Source organism: Mobula birostris, chromosome 14 (genome assembly GCF_030028105.1).
Source record: "Mobula birostris isolate sMobBir1 chromosome 14, sMobBir1.hap1, whole genome shotgun sequence".
NCBI lineage: Eukaryota > Metazoa > Chordata > Chondrichthyes > Myliobatiformes > Myliobatidae > Mobula > Mobula birostris.
In genome coordinates, this window is record NC_092383.1 from 75,022,333 (window position 1) to 75,042,210 (window position 19,878).

General features: G+C 42.1%; 1 protein-coding gene across 5 annotated transcripts in view; it reads left to right on the top strand.

Moving 5' to 3' along the window:
* Nucleotides 1-19,878, top strand: part of foxp4 (forkhead box P4) — a 465,538-nt gene that overhangs the window by 367,639 nt on the left and 78,021 nt on the right. For 4 of the 5 annotated variants that reach the window (XM_072278678.1, XM_072278679.1, XM_072278680.1 and 1 more), the window contains exons 6-7: nt 8,978-9,125; nt 14,896-15,100. In XM_072278678.1, coding sequence (XP_072134779.1) covers nt 8,978-9,125; nt 14,896-15,100 — 353 coding nt within the window. The remainder of the gene's footprint in view (nt 1-8,977; nt 9,126-14,895; nt 15,101-19,878) is intronic. The other variant, XM_072278682.1, reaches the window with a different exon arrangement.

The following is a 19,878-nucleotide window of genomic DNA, read 5'->3' on the forward strand; positions in this document are numbered from 1 at the left end:
AACACCATTAGTCACCAGCAGCCATTCGGAATAGTTCCCCTTTATTTTATTCTCACTGTTTGCCTTCTGCCGGTCAGCCAATCTTCTGTCCTTGCTAGCGTCTTGCCCATAATACCATGGGTTTTATCTTATTTAGCAACCACATATGCAGCACCTTGTCAGAGGCCTCCTGAAAATCCAATTGAGCAACATCCACTTACTCCCCTTTGCTTATCCTGCCCATTATTTCATCAAAGAATTCGAACAGATTTATCAAGTGAGATTTTCCATTCAGGAAACAATGCTGATTTCTGCCAAATTTATGGTATGCCTCCAAGCACTCTGTAACCTCATCTTTAATAAAGGGCTCTAACATCTTGCCAACATTGAAGTCAGGCTAATTGTCCTATAATTTTCTGACTTTTGCCTCCCTCCTTTCCTAAAGAGTCGAGTGACATTTGTAATTTTCCACCCTTCGGAAAAATTCCAGAAACCAGTAATTTTTGATATATCACAACTAATGCATCTACAATCCCTTTAGCTACCTCTTTCTTGAAGAGTTGAGTGACATTTGCAATATTCCAGTCCTCTGGAACCATTCCAGAATCTAGTGATTCTTAAAAGACCATTACTAATGCCTCTACAATCTTTTTAGCTACTTCATTCAGAACCCTGGGGTGTAGTCCATCTATTCCAGGTGACTTATCTACCTTCAGGCCTCCCAGCTTCCCAAGCACCTTCTCCTTAGTAATGGTGACTGCACTCTCTTCTGCCCCTGACATTCTCAAATTTCTGACATGCTTTAGGTCACTTCCACCGTGAAGATTGACAAAAAATACTTATTCAGTTCGTCCTCCATATCTTTGTACCCATATCTACATCTCCAGTGTCATTTTCCAGGGGTCTGATGTCCACTCTTGCCTGTCTTTTTCTCTGTATGTATCTGAAAAACTCTCATTATATTATTAGTTATCTTACCTTCATATTTCATGGTTTATCTCCTTATTGTTGTATTTTAGTTGTGTTCTGTTGGTTTATAAAACCTTCCCACTCCTCTAACCTCCCACTAATTTTTGCTATATTATACTCCCACACTTTTGCTTTTATGCTGTCTTTGACTTCCCTTGTCAGCCCTGGTTGCCTCAACCTCCCTTTAGAATCTTTGGGATGAACCAATCATACATCCTTCAAATTGCTTCTTAGAAGCTCCAGCCATTGCTGTTCTACCATCATCCCTGGTAGAGTCCTCTTCCAGTCAACTTTGGCCAGCTACTTTCTCTTGTCTCTATAGTTCCCTGTACTCAACAGTAATAACAAGATCCATTCCTCTCTAATAGCCTCCAACCTGATGGCATGAATATTGATCTCTCCTTCCGGTAAAAAAAATTTCCTCCCCTCCCCTCTTGTTCTATTCGTCACTCTGGCCTCTTACCTATTCTCTCCTGCCTATCACCTAGGGTTCCCTCCTCCTTTCCTTTCTCCTATGGTCCACTCTCTTCTCCTTTCAGATTCCTTCTTTTCCAGTCCTTTATCTTTCCTACCCACCTGGTTTCACCCATCACCCTCTAGCTATCCTCCTTCCCCTTTCCCTTCTTTTTTGTTCTGGCATCTCCCTCCTACCTTTTCAGGCCCAAAACATCAACTGTTTATTCACTTCCATAGGTGTTGCTTGACCTGCTGAGTTGCTTCAGCATTTTGGCTGCGTGTTGCTTTGCATTTCCAGCATCTGCAGACTTCCTCGTGTTTATAAAATATAGATTACTATTTTAATGTTTGTTGAACCCCGCTGTTTGTAGTTGACAGTGATATTTCACTGCAACTATGATTTCACTCCAAAAAGTATTTTATTGGCACAAAATACTTTAAGGTGTCTCCTGGCTGTGAACTTATGATCTCTGGATAACCAGGCCAGTAATCAGAAATGTTCTCTCCCAGTGGTTCAGCCTGCAGATGCATATTCTCAAAGTTCTCACAAGAAGATGAGCCTCTTGGGCGACTGAAAAGGAAGTTCCTGGCACCTGTGGAATTATCACAAGAGCCAGTAGCTTCAGGAGAGGAAGGAAAAACATTGAAAAACAAATGGTGTATTTCAGAGGGTTAAAGTTGACGTTTAAACAGCAGGTCTGACGCCAAGTTCTGAGTCACTCAGGACCCAGATTTAATGAACTGCCGCTGTCAGTCTTGTACGATACACAGAAACTTGGGTTGATGTGCTCATAAATCAACCTGACAAGCCTGTTACCCCGCTAGCTTTAGTCACTGAACTGCATCTAATGTAAACAGAATACAGACAAAACGTGTTAAAGGAGTGAAGCCCATCAGCGAACACCCAGCATCTTCAAATGTATTGCACACCCTCCAAGGAAATGGCCTTGACCCCTTTCCTTCTCCTGGGAATTCCTGTCTGTGTTGGTTTATAAGCAGTTTGGCCACATTGCAGATTTGGATCAAGAACCATTTCCTTACTTTTTCAGCTTCTAAAGATCTCATCTGCCAGGGTGATACAGCCCATATTTCATTGAGTACATCAAAGAGGTGTTTATCATTCCTCCCAGTACTGAACTCTGCAGTATCCTTTATCACTGTAACATTTCTGGACCTTATCACTTAATACCGCGCAAGTTCTCTGCTGCCATTTCAGGCTGATATCTTTGACAGCTTTTGATTTACCTCGGAGAGTTTATAGTTATTGAAAGGAGTGGGTGATTGCAGAGCGTAAGTTGAAGTAGGCCAGATTTTTTTTTAAAAAAACTTTCTTTATTGCATGTGAATTTTATTAGCCTTAGGGTGAGGGATGTTATTGAGTTTCAGGCACCCAAACATCAAACATTTCCAGGGCAACTATAGGATGGATTAACTGCAGAGTGAAGCCCGGTTTACACTGGGCTATCAAAGATTCATGGGATAGCTGTATCATAGATTGAATGTAGCACATAACTCCCTCTACGCTAATCCATTAAACACTCCCAAGACAAGTAGAGCATCATGGATTAGATAGAGAGAAAAGCCCCCCCCTCTATGGTTTCCCATCATGCACTCCCAGGATAAGCACAATCAACAAGGACCCTCATTATCCAGGCCATGCTTGGTGCTGCTAACAGGAAGGAGGTGCAGGAGCTTCAGGCCCCACACCACCAGGTTCAGGAATAGTTATTTCCCCTCAACCATCAGCTCTTGAACCAGAGGGGAAAAATTGACTCAGCTAGAACTGAGATAACATCACAATCTATGGACTCATTTTCAAGGACTCCACAACTCATGCACTTGATACTTATTGCTCACTTATTTATTATTATTCTTCTGTTTCTTTTCTCTCCTTTTATATTTGCACAGTATGTGGTCTTTTGAATGGCAGCAAGAAAATAAATCTTAGGGTAGTATATGATGATATTTATGTACTGTGATAATAAATTTACTTTGAACGGTGAACTTTGACACACAGACTTAGAGGCAGAAGAAATTGTGGATGCTGAACTCCAGAGCAAAAAAAAACACAAACTACTCCAAGACCTCAGTGTGTAAAACAACATCTATGGAGGCAAGGTCCTACCGCAGGACTGAGGCAGTAGATGAAAGACAGACTGCACATTGAAGTGAGAGGGAGGGGAGAGGGCGTGGGGGGGGGGTGCAGACAGAGATTGTTAGGTGATAGGTGGAACCAAGTAACAGGGGGTTGATGAGCAGATGGAACCAGGTGGGGGACAGGATAGGAAAGAGTAACCAAGACAGAAGAAACCCAGATGGATGAGTGATGTCCAAATGAACTAAGCGGTGGAGGATAATGAGATTAGATGACAGAAGAGGGGAGAGGGGAAGGAAAGATGGAAATATGAACAAAGGAAGGCAGAATCCTGTGGAATGGTGAGAGTGGGAAAAGAATACAGGGGAGTGGAAAATTCAATGTCCGTCAAGCCCTCTCTGCATCATCCAATCAAACACGCCTGGGATAAATATAGCACAGGTTAAAGCTCCTTCTGCACTATCCTAACAAAAGCTCCTGGAGCAGATACCTCAGAGTCAGTCAGAAAAAAGAACTTCCTCCAAACTGTTCTATCGAACTCTTCAAGCAGGTACTACTTTGTTATAGAATAAAATTCCCTCAGATCTCTCGTATCAAACAATCCAAGCACCGTTTCAACGTGAGTTAAAGGATAGAGGCTCACAATGTCAAAGTGCCACCAAGCACTTAATTAATGCTGCCACAATTAGATGAATATTTTACTTGTAATATAACTTATTAAGCATGTACAGCTACTGCAAGAGTTCAGAGGGGGAGGACCACAGTATAGGGTTCTTCTGCTCCAGGCCAGTTTGGGGTGTGGATGACTTCTCAATTATTGTACTAGTGAGCCACAGGAATTTAAACACCCCTATTGGTTTTAAGGAATGTATTAGAGCACAACTTAAAGCATTGACTATGAATGTGAAAATGAAAAGCAGTACACAGTTTGTTCTTGTAAATGTATATCTTTTACGTGCATAAATTTTATTTTGATATGTTAAAAAACATTATTAAGCAGTAAGTATGAGACCACTAATGAGAAATGACTTGCCCACAGTAAGCCGAAAATATCTGTGTTCATACACATTGGTGGCTTCCTGCCTTCCCAATCAGTTCCACCGTGGATTCCAGTGGGTCTGGCAATCTGTGAGGAAAGATTAGTGCCGGGTGTAAAGGCTGATTTATACTTGTGCATACTCGCTTACGCCGTAGCCTACGCAAGTGGGCTATGCTGTTGTAAGCATTTATACTTGTGCGTTGGTGTGTCTGCATCGCTCTGCAATTCACCGCCAAAACGCTATGGGGTTTCTATGCCACGGTGTTGAGTTTCTTCGTGTTGAAACTCAACACGAAGAACCTCAAACTTCAAACAATGGCGACTGAAACTGAAGGAGGGTGAATTTTCTGTGCTTGTCCAGCCACTGAGAGACATGGACGAGGAAATGCATTTCAAATATTTTCGGATGTCAGCAGGTAGATTTGACGATTTGGTTCATCGTCTCCAACCATTTATTTCACATAGTGTACGCACGGTATACTCAGAGACTGACAATCACCATTCGAGTTTTAGCTTCAGGTGGAAGTCAACAGGCTGTAGCAGCTAGCTACAAACTGGTGTCAAGCACAGGGTCCCCCGTAATTTCGGAGGTCTGTAAAGCCTTATGGAAAGCATTGCAGCCAGAGTTCCTTCCCTGCCCTTCAGTCACCTAATGGGAAGCTATTGCAGCGTAGGAGGAAATGTGATGCTACCAAGCAGACCAATCACAGTTGTTTCGGTCTGTGTCGCCGTGACGCGTAGTTACATTTTGGGAGAGGTGCGTGTTAGGCTACGGCGTAGGGTTCAGCATAGAGTACAGCTTAGGGTACGCGGCTATGCCGTACCTACGGCGTACATTTGACGCACAAGTATAAATCAGCCTTAAGGAGCAGCATCCGAATGTGAAAGGGCAGCGATGTTGGTTGCCAGCCTGTGCTATCTGGTAGATTTAGGGAGGGGCCATCTTCTTCTCCTACCACACCTTGGCTGGCCTTTAAGCAAAGCCTGGTTTCATCACTCAAACCCTGCTCCAAGTGGGAAGCAGTCTCCTTCTGGAAAAGCCGAACAGTGCGGAGGAGTTCAGTCTTAATAATTATTTACCAGGAAATCACACTGGCTGTTTATTGGTCTGTTATCAGCACCTAAACATCTGCACACTGGGTGTCAATCACACAAACAGCAAGAGGCTTTATTCCTTTAAAGAGCTATTTGACTATAGCTTTTCGCATATGTTTACTCTTCAATGCTTGTTGATGCCAGAACAACCCCATTTGTTTTGGGAATGCTGAATGGTGGAGTTGCCAGCTAAAACTGATTGCATCACGCCTTCCTCTAAGATTATGTCAGCCGGTGGTGTTAGTAGCATCTACACTGGACTTCGAGGCGAGTGGTTCTGGGTTCGAATCCGACTGGTTCCTTGCACGCTCACTTTCCATCTGTGCTGGGTTGAGCATCGAGCTAGCAACTCGGTCTAGTAAAAATCAGACAAAATGCTAAAGAAATGGGAAGGTTGCCGCCCAATGCTCCACAAGACGCAGAGAGGAACAGCCACAATTTCTTTAAGATTAAGTAACTGACAACTCTTCCTAAGGCAGGACCACATGGGAGGCGAAGCATAGGTCATCCAGTCCAGAGCCAGGACCCAACAGTAGAGGGAGATCTCCTGGAGGTATTAGCCTGATTTCATCTTTAAATGAAAAGAGTTTCATATTAGGTCACTGCCTTGCTCATAAATGTACCACATCAGTGCTCCCATGTTCAGCACTGTGCTGTCTTCATATTACTTTTCAATCAAAACTCTTGATAGTTGGATTGATGGAGTTGGAGAAGTGAAAGAGCCAGACAATATAAAGTCACACTGGGTGTAATTCAATGGATACCTAAAGTGGAAAGGGTAGCTTTGTTCAATTCTCATTTTCCACAGAGCCCAGTGTGGAGATTTCTTACTAATGTATGTTAGTGCAGGGACTTATTGGTAATATATTCATATTTAATACATTCAGATAAGATGTGTCAGAGCTGTGACAGGGTTCAAGCAGCTGGCTGTGCCTTGGTATCCTGGTTTACTAACACATCGCTGGGGACTATGTTAATAGGCCGCAGAGGGCTGCTCGTTAGTGAAGCCATCACCACAAAAGCAGAACTTCACAAAAAAAAATCTGTACGTCCTTAGTTTAAAATGTATGAAAGCTCGAATCCTGTATTCATAAAAAATAATGCTGACAAGCCATTAGGAGGAGGTTTTATGCAGAGAATAATGAACAGTAGTTTTGGTACGATTAAGGGACAATCAGGAAACTATCTGGTGTCCCCACCAGGTCAAGAAACAAGAAGAGGAACTGCAAACAGCAGCAACTCTATGGATTGGAATGTTTCTTTGTGTTTTTATAGGTGGGAGGGGATGGGGGAAAGGAGAGGTTAGGGACGGGGGGAGAGTGAAAGTGTCCTTTTCTGATTCCCATGTGGGGTCTCCAGCCTCACATTCTAACTCTCCCTTCCCCTCTCTGCCATACCTGTGCAACCCTCTTGAAATAGTTTTTATGCAGTGAAGTACTTCTGAACTGTGGCCATTTGTGTAATATCAATAGTCAAAGTCAAAGTAAATTTATTTATCAGTGTCCTTACCATATCCATTCCATATACAACCTTGAAATGCATTTTGCAGGCATTTACAGGAAAATAAAGGAATGCAATAGAATTCATGAAAAACTATATGTAATTAAGGACCAGCAAACAACCAATGTGCAAAATAAGACAAATTGTGCAAATAAAGAAAAATAATACTGAGAACATGAGTTGTAGAGTCCTTGGAAGTGAGACTGTAGGTTGTGGAATGGATTTAGAGTTGTGGTGAGTGAAGTTATCCAGGCCAGTTCAGGAGCCTGATAGTTGAAGGGTAATAACTGTACATGAACCTCGTGGTATGGGATCTGAGGCTTCAGTTCCTCCTGTCTGATGGCAGTACAGAAAAGAGAGCACGGCCTGTATGACGGGCATCCTTGATGATGGATGCTGCTTTCTTGTGGCAGTGCTCCATGTAAATGTGCTCAGTGATGGGGAGGGCTTTGCCTGGGGTGGACTGAGCTACATCACCACTTTCAGGAGACTTTTCCATTCTCGGGCATTGGTGCTTCCATATCAAGCTGTGATGTGACCAGTTTGGATACTCTCCACTGTGCATCTATAAACGTTTGTCGAAGTTTTAGGTGACATGCTGTATCTACGCAAACATCTCAGAAAGTCGAGGTGCTGTCATGCTTTGTTTGTTTCCATTGACAACAGTGAGAAAATCTATTTTTGAATTGCTGTAAAATGGATCAAATACAGGTCTGATTACCAAGCTGGAAGTCCACCCCAATCCTCACCTCATTGCGCTTCTTCCAAAAGATAGTGTTAAGATCTTCTTTTACATACATGAGAGTGCAAACAACAACTCCATCGAATATCCCATTCAGAAGATGCCACCTAGGACAATGCATTGCTCCATCAGTGATGTCTCACTGCATCTCCAATAGGGTGGGGAGTGTATGAATTTGGATCACACATTTCCTGGTCCCGGCTTCTCTCTGCTTCACTTCTATCTGAAGTTCTAGGTCGATGGGCTGGGAGAACCAATGACGGCTCAGTCATATGTGAGCCATCCTGGATGATATTCTGGCTGCACTGAGCTGTGCATTTCCCCGCCCTCACGGTGCATAATGTTGGTGACAGAAAACAATTGGATAACAGAGACCTTGAGATGGTCACTGTCTGTTGACTTGGAACATAAAACATTACAGCACAGCGCAGACTCTTTGGCCCACAATGTATTGTCGACCTTTTAACCTGCTCTTCGATCAATCTAACCCTTCCCTCCGATAGAACAGAGATCATCACAGCACAGTATGGGCCCTTCAGCCCATGATGAATGTCTTGAATGGGCATGAATTCATTTACACCATCCCGAGTCCTTTGGTGTGGGAAGAGTTAAACATGGGTATTGAACTTAATCCTAAATAATGTTACTGCAGTTTTGTGTTAATATTGGTGATGTTACTGCAAATGTTAGCATTGTGTATACAAGCCACAATCTGACAGATTAGTGGATGATTATACAATCTAACCTGGTACTAACCCCCCACAGATAAGAGACCTTTGCTCAATTTATCTCAGGCAATATCAGCCAAGGCAAGAGCTGCCGGATCTAAGGATTTTTTTTGTGATTGCTACCCAGTGACACGCTATTAGAAAGTCCATAAACACAGGTTCAGCTATGATGCCTTCTGTTGCATGATCGTCAACAAGGGTTTGTATGCTGACCTCTAAAAGGAAGGACAAACCAAAATACTGCAGGGTAAAAGTGGACACAACACCGGTGAAGTGGGCACCTTTAAGACGGGCGATGCATGTGTTTTGCTTCTGATGTTTGCCTGCCACTGGAATTCAGTCTCTGATGGCTTCTTTCTCTCTTCAAACTGCAGCAGCTTGGAAGCAAGCAGCTTGCCTTCCAGCAGCAGATTCTTCAAATGCAACAGCTTCAGCAACAGCATCTTCTGAACCTTCAACGACAGGGCCTCGTGACGCTGCAGCCTGGGCAGCCCACTGTCCCGCTGCAGACCCTGGCACAAGGTAAGACCCAGACTCCCTCACTCCACTTACCAGTGCTGAGTCCGCCACAAGGTAGACAGAAGACAGGCATGAAAGGGGACCCGAGGCCTAATTCAAACGCTGATCACATTTTTATCCTCCCCACATTCGCATCAGCTCACCTCCCGCCCCACACCCGGAATTCTACCTCTCACTTGAACACCCAGCCACAATCTCTCTGACCCACTACTGTCAGGAAGGAAGCACAGAAGCATCAGGACTAGGACTGCCAGACTGGGTAACAGCTTCTTCCCTCGGGCTGTGGGCGTAATAACTACCCTGCCACCACCGAGATTCTGTCACTAGGACAACGAGCTGTTTACTGTTTACTTGTGCTGCACACTGCATGCATTTTGAAAGATATATTTTTAAGTTATTTATGGTAATATTTTGGTTTATGCGCTGTGTGTGATATGTGTTTTGTGGGTGCACCATGGTCTGGAGGAATGTTGCTTTGCTTGCTTGTATATATGTACAGTCAGATGACAGCAAATAAATTTGGACTTGCACTTGATCAAGTCACAGCCATCTGTGGACAACTAACCCACCGACTTTTGTAGCAGGAGACAGGAGCGTCCGGAGGAAACCTGCACAATCACATGCCAACTGCAAATAGGCAGTGTCAGAGATCAGGACTTGGGTGGGACTACAACCAGAGGTCATGGGTTAAGGGTGAAAGGTGAGAAGTTTAAAGGGAACATGAAGGGAAACTTCTTCACTCAGAGTATGGAATGAGCTGCCATCACAAGTGGCGTATGCGAGCTTGATTTCAACATTTAAGAGAAATCTGGATAGGTGCATGAATAGTAGGGATATGGAGGGCTATGGTCCCAGTGCAGGGCCAATGGCAGTAGGCAGTTTAAATGGTTTTGGCATGGACTAGATGGGCCGAAGGGCCCATTTCTGTGCTGTACTTCTCTATGACCTTATGACTCCACTTGAATCCCTGGAGCTGTGACGAATTGATGCTGCCTGGCCTGCTGCGTTTACCAACAATTTTTATGTGTGTTGCTTGAAATTCCAGCATCTGCAGATTTCCTCGTGTTTGCTGTGATCTGTACCACCATTTCCTAGGCTTAGTTTAGTGCACACAGGGATATATAGAATTTCATGGCTTTATTTTATACTGATTTCAGTGTTGTAGATAAGAAAGAGCAGATGTAAATTCTGATAGTTTTCTACAGTACAACTAAACGGCTGCAAATTATTCATGGACAGGCAAATGGCTTTCCCAATGCCTGACCTTACACGGTTTGATTTCCATAGTTGGGAACTTTACTGACTTTAATTTGAGTCCCCGGTAATTGTTGGAATGACAGCAGTTTCAGGGACTACAGAGCTAAAGTCCAGGTCAGAGGTTGGAATGGTTACACTTCCATCCTTCCAATTCCGAGCAAAGAATAACGTCACCTGTATACACAGACTTGGCAGCAAGGATCCCAGTTTCCAGGAAAGCCAACTTTCAGCCTGCAGCAGCAGATTCCTGAAACAGAAACTCTGTTCTGAGCTCTGTTCTGGGAGAAGGAAACAGCAAAGTAAGCTCGATCTGTGCTCAAGTCCCTGAGGAAGAGCAGCATCCTTACTGATCTATGGGAACTTTTGGTACAATTAGTCTGATATAATAATTAGTGGCCCCATCAGGAATCTTCTGCTCAATCTGTGAAGAAGTTTGTGGTTCCTGCATTGGTTTCATCAGCCAACTCATAACCTTCAGAACTAGGGTGAAGGCTGGTCATCCTCGTTCCAGAGGGGCTGACTAAGAAAATGAAGAAGGAGAACTTGGGGATTTACCCAGGTAAATCTAATTGAGATTTGTTTAGGGCCAGTTCATTTTGTGGAAAATTTTCCCTATCAAGCTCCAAGTGGTTGTGCACCACTAATTCCACATTTGGTAGACGGCTATTGTCCATCTCTGTGATGCTTGTTTCCTTTCCATCCTTGAAGTCTTCCCCCTATTTTGGTCTAGATCCAGAATGCTGTTTTCTTTCACTCACAAAAACAAGGAAGTCCATCATTGTAGTTTGCTTAGGGATTGATTGGCTAGCTATTCTGCTTACTGGCTACTGAATGTAAAGTAGCAGCATTGATCAGGACACTGAAGGGAACTCCCTAGCTTACTTCCTTAGGCCTTAACAATTACCTGAATGAGCAGGATAAGGAGAGGGGACATCATTCAAAACACTGAATCTTTGAGAGTGCTTTGTTTATAAGATTCAGCTGCTGTTATTATGTTGTATTGTCTTAACGTGGTTCAGTAGTGCAGAATAGATTATCAAATACACATTGATTGTTTTTTTCTGATGTAGTAATCCGGAGATCTGGCTAATTAATCCAAAATACTTTGTGTTTAAACCCTATTGTGGAAGATTGAGAATTTGAACTGGATTTTCAAAATAGATCAGATTTAAGAAAAACAAGATAGCTATTGATGGCATTATCTGTTTGCGATAAAACAATTTACTCAGCAATGTCATTATTAAGAGCATAAGTCATATCAATAGAATTAAGCTATTTGGTCCATTGAGTTTTCTCTGCATTTCAATCATAGCTAATTTATTTTTCCTCTCCTGCCTACTCCCCATAACCTTTGACACCCTTACTAATCAAGAACCGATCAACTTCTGCTTTAATTATACCCAATAACTTGGCCTCCACACCCATCTGTGACAATGAATTCCAAGGATTCACTGCCTTCTGGTTAAAGAAATTCCTCTTCATCTCTGCTCTAAAGGGGCATATTCTAAGGCAGTGCCCTCTGATCCTCGACTCTCCCACTACTGGAAACTTCTTTTCCACGTCCACTCTAGGCCTTTCAATCTTCCATAGGTTTCAGTGAGATCCCCACTCATTCTTCTAGAACCCAATGAATACAGGCCCAGAGCCATCAAATTTTCATCTTACATTAACCCTTTTGTTCCCAAAATAATTTTTGTAAACCTCCTCTGGACCTTCTCCAATGCTACCACATCTTTTTTTTTCCTATCAGAAAAAAAAATTGATACCGTTATCTACTCCCCATTTGCATGTAAACCTAACCCCACAATGCCAGGAAAAGGCACTAGCCTCTGTTCTGGGCATTCACTCCAGGCCAACAAATGGGCTTCAGAATCATGTTAACCTCTGAAAATAATGAGGAAGATCACTGTACTCCTTTTGGCTCCCTTGCTCAGAAATAACTTGAAGTTTCCCTCATGGAATTAACTTTTAATGTTTCTCACATTTTTAAAGCAAGGACCAATTCAAATTGGCTCTTGAGGTGCTTTTTGTCAAAGAGAGAATGCACAATTTGTCAGGCGTTGGCAATCGTAGCAATTGACCCATATTCTCTTGCTTCTAATTTTCACGTTAAGCTCTGTTCTTTTAATGATTCCTCTTGATATGTTAAATTAGGCAGCACCTGTATCCCCAAACGCATCTTGCCACACTATTTTTCATTCAATCAAAGGCTGCAGTGATGGGTTAGGCTGGGAGCCTGAGGCTACAGTCTTAACAACAAGAAAAACACCTCAGATAGTTTCTTTTTCCCCTTTGTTGTGGCCTAATTAAAATATTTTCTCCAACTCAATATTTTGAAAACAATTACTGATTATTTATATCTGCACTAGAAAAGTCACAATTAACGATTTTGATACAACTGGAGACAAACGACTAATAGGAGATTCAACCTTTAGATTTAATAAGTGCAGGCCAGTCTTGCATTGGTAACTATCAGGAAGTAATGTTGCTCTAATTAGTGTCATACAGAGATACTGAACCCATTCAGCCACTGTCACAACTCAACTAATGGCCAGATCCTCCCTGCACCCTCACTAATTATTCAATTCTGGTTCTCAGAACTCTCAAAATCAGTCCCTCTCTAAAAGTAATTTAAACACTTCACTGCTACAGAAAATAAGATCATTTGGTCTTGATCATTTTGTCATTTATGAGAGCTTTCTATTAAAAATCAGCTTCCAAATTTCATACATTACTCCAGTGAAAACTGTTGCAAATCCTCTCATAGGCTGTAAAGCAACCATGTTGTTTTGAAAGAGCTGTATAAAGTACCATAAAATGCAAGACTTTCTTCTGCATTTTCCACACCCAAGGCTGGGATCAATTCCTTGTAATTTCACAAATAGCCCTGAATCTTTTGGAATTTGAGATTAATTTTAATTTCAGGGAGAAAATTAACGGATCTCTGGGGGAGAAGCTCTTTCGATTTTTGTGAATACCTTGGTTAATTTTTTTAAATTATTGAAGATGGGAGAATGACTGCTTGTCGACAAGGTGACTGGAGGTGAAAAGTTATTTGATGGGTCATGGAGTCATGTGGCATGGAAGCCAGGTCCTTAGCCCACTGAGCCCACAGTGACCATCAAACACACATTTATCCTACACCGATCCCATTTTATTCTCGCTGCTTTCTCATCAACTGCCCCTCTCCCAATTTAACAACTCGCCCGACATTGAGGGGCAATTTACAGTGGCCAATTAACTTATCAACCATTTTATTTTTGGGAAGCCATCAAAAATTTGTTCAGATAGATAAAAAGATCCTTACTTCTTTAAAATTTTGAATCTTTATGTCTCTAATTGGCATCAAATGAAATTTACTGCAGAACATGCTTCTGATAAATTCCACATGATAATTAAAAGATTTGACTAATATCCTCATAAGGCCTCTCAAAGGTACAATGTCCACTTGAAAGTGCCATCAAAGGTTGGCAATTAGTTATGACACAATATCTAAATGAGAGTTGGTTCTTGATGGTAACATTTTCACTATTTTGGGGTTATAACATCTTCTATTATTCATTCTTCGGGTTTTTTCTTCTTCTGTTTTGTGGAAGAGTGAGGATTTCAGATTGTATACTGTATACATTCTCTGATATTAAACTGAACCATTGAACCATTGTCAAAGGTTTCAATGAATAGACCAGGAGTGACAAACAATATTTCCAATAGGACCTTCTCCTCCTCTCATCATCACTGAGGAGGTATGGGAGGAAAGTCTAGCAAATGCAGATATCATTCAGAACACATCAGAAAAATCAAGGGTATTAACGGGGAAATATTGTATAAGGAATTAAAGCAGAAATGGATTTTTTTTTAAATCCCATTTATCTGAAGGAAACCTTCAGGTGGTTAGTTGCAATTCCCAAGTCTGTTGTCACAATCTACATTTACTGAAGTAATAGAATACAGGTTTCTCCTTACTACACTCCACAAGAGCCAAGCTTATTTTTAACTGTGTGATTTGCTACTGAGGCATTGTTTACTGATGCTTGGTTTAATATTAAACGCACAAGGTCTTGCATCTGACATGTAAAGTAAGTGATTTAAGTACTTTGAAGAAGCCTATCTGTCTATTGCATGTTTCATTAAAATCCAAACATAGTCCTAACCCTTCATTTTCTTTGTAACTTCTTCCAGAGCTGTTTCTCTGTTACACCTCACCTGTACATCCCAAATTTCCAGTTCTGTAACACTGATAATCACTCCTTTATGTGCCATGCACCAGATCTGGAATTCCTTCCCAAATCCTTCCATGCTTCTTCCTCTTTCTCCATCTTTAACAACCTTCCTGAACTCATTATTCTGTGGTCAAGCTATTGATCCTCTGTCCTGTGTGATTCAGTATCAAATTTATTTGGTAGAACTTCTGTGAAACAAGTTAGGACATATTATTGTATTAATGGTGCTGTGGAAGTATAGGATTGTGCGGCTTTAATGCCAAAATCTAGAACTGATTCTCTGTTGTCATTCACAGCGATGTGTCCGGCAGACTTCCAACAAATGTGGAAAGAAATGACTGGTGTACAAAGCATGGAGGACACGCCGAAGAGTGAAAGCCTCGACCTCTCAACCAACAGCTCTACTTCTAGCTCCTTCCTAGCCCCAAAGATCTCACCGTCAATACCCCACCATTCCTTGCTGAATGGGCAAAATTCCATCCACACTCCAAAGAGAGAAAGGTACCGGCAACCAAAAGAGTTTCTGATTTGCGAGTAAAGACCTAGCCTGATGTATCTTATGAATTTTCTGTAATTCCTGTTCAGCAGTGGTTTGCGAGGAAAGTTCGTACACTAGTTCATTCCATCATTCAGTCAGGTCATAGCTGATTACAGCTTCACTTGCCTGCCCTTCATTCACTTTTATGTCAGTCTCAATGTTAAAAATATCCATGGTGGCAATGAGAGACTTCTCACCATTGTCAGTCACAGATAGACTAAGTTCAGGTTTATGGTCATTCAACTGGATACATGCAGACCACAAAATGAAACAATGTTCCCCCAGATGAAGGTACATAATACAGTACATATACTCAAAACATGAAGTAATATTACCTACAAAAACATTAACAAATAATAAAATATTTTCCAGAAGATTGACATTTAGCATAAGGTGCATTTACAACACTATTCAAAAAGTAAGCAAACATAAATCTATATATTGTTCAACACTACTGGAGTTTCATCAGTGATGAGACCCAGGTGGTGGCAGGGAGTTCGTAGTCGCACGGCCTGGGGGAAGAAGCTGTTTCCCATCCTAACAGTCTCTGTCCTAATGCCACAGTACCTCCTGGCTAATGGTAGAGGGGGTCAAAGAGATTGTGGCTCCAGTGGCAGGGATCCTTGACATTGCTAAGCACCCTGCATATACAGCGCTCCTGATAAATATCTCAGATGGGTGGAAGAGAGACTCCAATGATCGTCAAAGCAGTCCTCTGTCCTTTGTAGGGTCCTGTGGACGGATGCCATGCAATTCCCATACTAGACAATGATGCAGCTGGACACTTTCAAAGGTGCTCCTGTAAAAATTGGTTAGAATAGCCAACAAAGCAGCACATTCTATACAGCAGCAATTTCTCTGCTGTTATTCCAGTGCCCTCCAAAGCCCAAATACTGCTTTGATTTTCAACCCTTAATTAACTGAATCTTCATTCGGCCTTCATAAGACCAGTGTATGACTAGAGAAAGTGGTTTTTGATTTTCAGGTACAGCTATGGGACAGACATTGGTCACACTCTCCAGGACAGGTAATCTCATTAAACTCGGCAGTAACGAGTGTAGCAGATCATGCATATACACTGTGCCTGCATACAGTTGGTGTGGATCATTCTTCAATGCAAGGATCATTTCTGGTCTGTGGCACATTACCCAGTGGCAGGCCTGACATGTGTATCCCTGCTGCTGTTTATATCTTCCAAGACAGGGAGCTATGCTCTGACTGTTCTTGAAAGGTAATTTATCTCTGTGTCTCAGGGAGTGATTAGATTACATGGTTTCCCTGCTTGTTGGAGGCAAACATGAAGAGAGGAAACAAACATAAATCTATATATTGCTCATGTCCCTGTAATATGGGCCTGTTACATCACATGCGTAGTCTTTCGATCAGTGACCATCTAGCCGGTTTTAGTGGTAATCATTGAATGTCAGCCCAAGACACTTCCCTTCTTCTGAATATGTATTTTGTATTTGCCTGAGTGGGGAAGTGGGGTGTTTGGTTGAACACTTCACCCATAATAATGGTTTTGGTGACAGTTTAATATTCAATCCTTCGATATATCATTGTGTTATCAGCTTAAATTATGTACTGATGTTTCTAGAGTGAGGCTTGAAATCACAGTCTGTCTGAGGCAAAAGGTACAGGTGGTGTTTGTGAAATTTACCATACTGATTTAATAACCCTAATGGCGTCACTGACCAGATTGACCCAATGGTCCTAGTTGCTTTGCATTGAAATTATTCTTGAGGTCACACTGATCCAATTTCTCCAAACAGGCATACTGACATAATCATCTTTAGAGATCCAACTAATCTACAATCTCTTGCCTCCGACTAATCCCCATTCCTAATAGACATACTGACTTAATTGTACTGAGGTCAATGACTCAGTAACTCTACAGATTGGTTGTTTCCTGCTTTCAGCATAGCAAAAGGAGTGACGACCTCTTAGCACTCAACTATTGATCTAGACACTCAGTGACCATTTTATTAGATACAGGCATGTACCTAACAAAATGGCCACAGGAGTGAACCCACAGTGGTCTTCTTCTGCGGCTTCAAGGTTCAACGTGTTGTTCATCCAGAGATGCTCTTATGCACACCACTGTTTTAATGCATGGTGTTTTGAATTACTGTTGCCTTCCTATCAGCTTGAACCAGTCTGGCCATTCTTCTCCGACCTCTCTCATTAACACCATATTTTCACCCACAGAACTGCTCACTAGCTATTGTTCTTTTTTTTGTTTTTTGCACTATGCTCTGTAAACTCTGGAGAGTGTTGTGCACAAAAAACCCAGATGATCAGCAGTTTCTGAAATTACTCAAACCACCCCATCTGGCACCAACAATCATTTTTCAGTCACAGTCACTTAGATCATCTTTCTTCCCCAGTCTGATGTTTGCTGTCAACAGCAACTGAACCTCTTGACCATGTCTGCATGTTTTTATGCATTGAGTTGCCGCCACATGATTGGCTGAGCAGATATTTGCATTAACAAGCAGGTGTACAGGCATATCTAATAAAGTGGCCACTGAGTATATGTACAAGTGCACAAGCTCAGCAGACTGTAGGAAGAGGAATCAGATTGACTGCTGCCACAGTATTGTGTGATGGCCAAAATGTTCACTGCCTGTGGTCAGCCACACTCCAGCTCATGGTCAGGTCAGACATAACATGTGTTACTTGCAAATCAATGTGCATGCAGTCAGTGGCACCCTCTGCAATGGGAAAACTGGCAGTCCTGTGAAGCCTTGAGCTCTTTGAGTGTGCTGCAGTCCTGTAAGGTGTAATGTTCAAATCTTCTTAGCTCTCCTTGAATGAAAACCTCAATGACTTCCTTTATTCAACAGTGGGTTGTCAATGGTGAAATGCTGCAAATAACTTGACTCGTTATGCCCAAACTAATAAAGCAATAATGACTTCAGTTTCTCACCCTACTACTTGCTTAATGAGAAAAGTATCATTATGCTTGGTTGTTCAGTCTAGCCTGTGATAATAAATTTGGAAGACAGAACATAGACAGCACGAAACAGGCCCTTTTCGGCCCATGACCTTGTGCCAAAGCAATTAAACTGGTGAGGCCCATTGTAATTTGGGAAACTGCCTCGTTGAACAGCTCTGCTCCACCTGCCAAAAGTGGAAATTACCCATGGCCAAACATTTTAAATCCAATTCCCAAATATCAGTCCTTTGCTGCCTCTTGTGCCAAGATAAGGCAGTCATCAGGGTGGAGGAGCAACACCTTGTATTCTGTCTGGGTAGCCTCCAACCTGATGGCATGAATATCAATTTCTTCTTCCAGTTAAAAAATTTCTCCCCCCCCCCCCTTTCTTCTATTCCCCATTCTGGCCTCTTACCTCTTCTCACCTGCCTATTACTTACCCCTGGGTCACCTCCTCCTTCCCTTTCTCCTATGGTCCACTCTCCTCTCCTATCAGATTCATTCCTTGCTAGCCCTTTATCTTTCCCACCCACCTAGCTTCACCTGTCACCCTCGAGAAATTCTCCTTCCCCTACCCCCTCCTCTTTATTCTGGTGTCTTCCTCCTTCCTGTCTAGTCCTGAGAACGTCGACTGCTTATTCATTTCCACAGATGCTGCCTGACCTGTTGAGTTCCGCTAGCATTTTGTGTGTGTGTGTTACTTTGGATTTCCAGCATCTGCAGACTTCCTTCTGGTTATAATTAAAGCAATGGTTCCTAATTAATCTAATCCCTTTTTCCTGCACATTAACCATATCCCTCCCATCTCTGCATGTTCGTGTGTCGACTTGAGAGTCTCCTACGCTATTTGCCTCTGCCATCAGCACCAGCAGAACTTTCAAGGACCCAACCACTGTTTATGTTAAAAGAGACTTGCGTTGCACCTCACCTCTCCTTTGTACTCTCCCTCACCTCCTCACCCAAGTATATGCTTTTGTGTCCAAGATATCTCAGTCATGGGGAAATGCTACTAGTTGTCTATACTGTCTATAATCCACATCATTTTATAAACAGTGACTACTTTAATAAACCAGTTACAGTTTATCAGTTTGTGTTTATGTATAGCTTTTTTTAAAAAAATCTATTGTATCTCTTTATTTTCCAGTAAATGCTAGTAGGAAAGTGAATCTCAAGGTATATATGGTGACATATGCATACTTTGATAATAGATTTACCCCGAACTTTGAACTTTAACTGTGAGCAGAGGCCTTAGGAGCAGACAGCCATATTAGGAAGGATATTCTGCGGCAGATCGGGTAGGGGCAAAGAAAGCTCAAATGCAGGAAATCAGCATTCTGGAAATACACTACAGATCTATCAGCTGCAGTAAAGACAGGTTAACACTTCAGGTAGGGTCGGGCTCATGTCTGTGATGAAGAGCTTCTGCTCTGAGCATTCATTTTTCTCCTTCAGAAATATGTCGTGTGCATTCCATCATTTTCATAATCAGCCCCATGGGATTTGGTAACTTCCTAAATATATTTATAATGGCAATGTCAGGACAGATATTCCTAAAACAGAAACAATTTAATTTTTTTTATTTCTTCCTCATTAATTTCCTCCATCATCACCTGAATGCGAAGATGCAACTTGTCACCGGCTGCCCTCCGGTGTGGCCCAATGGAAAGAGACAGAACATTGTGGGATCAACAATCCAAAGGCTTGAGCAGATATTTCAGGTTTAAACTCCAATGAGCGCTGAAGAATCAATTAATTGGGACCTCCGTGGAGGGCATATGGCAAGGCAGGAAGAAACGGAGAGTG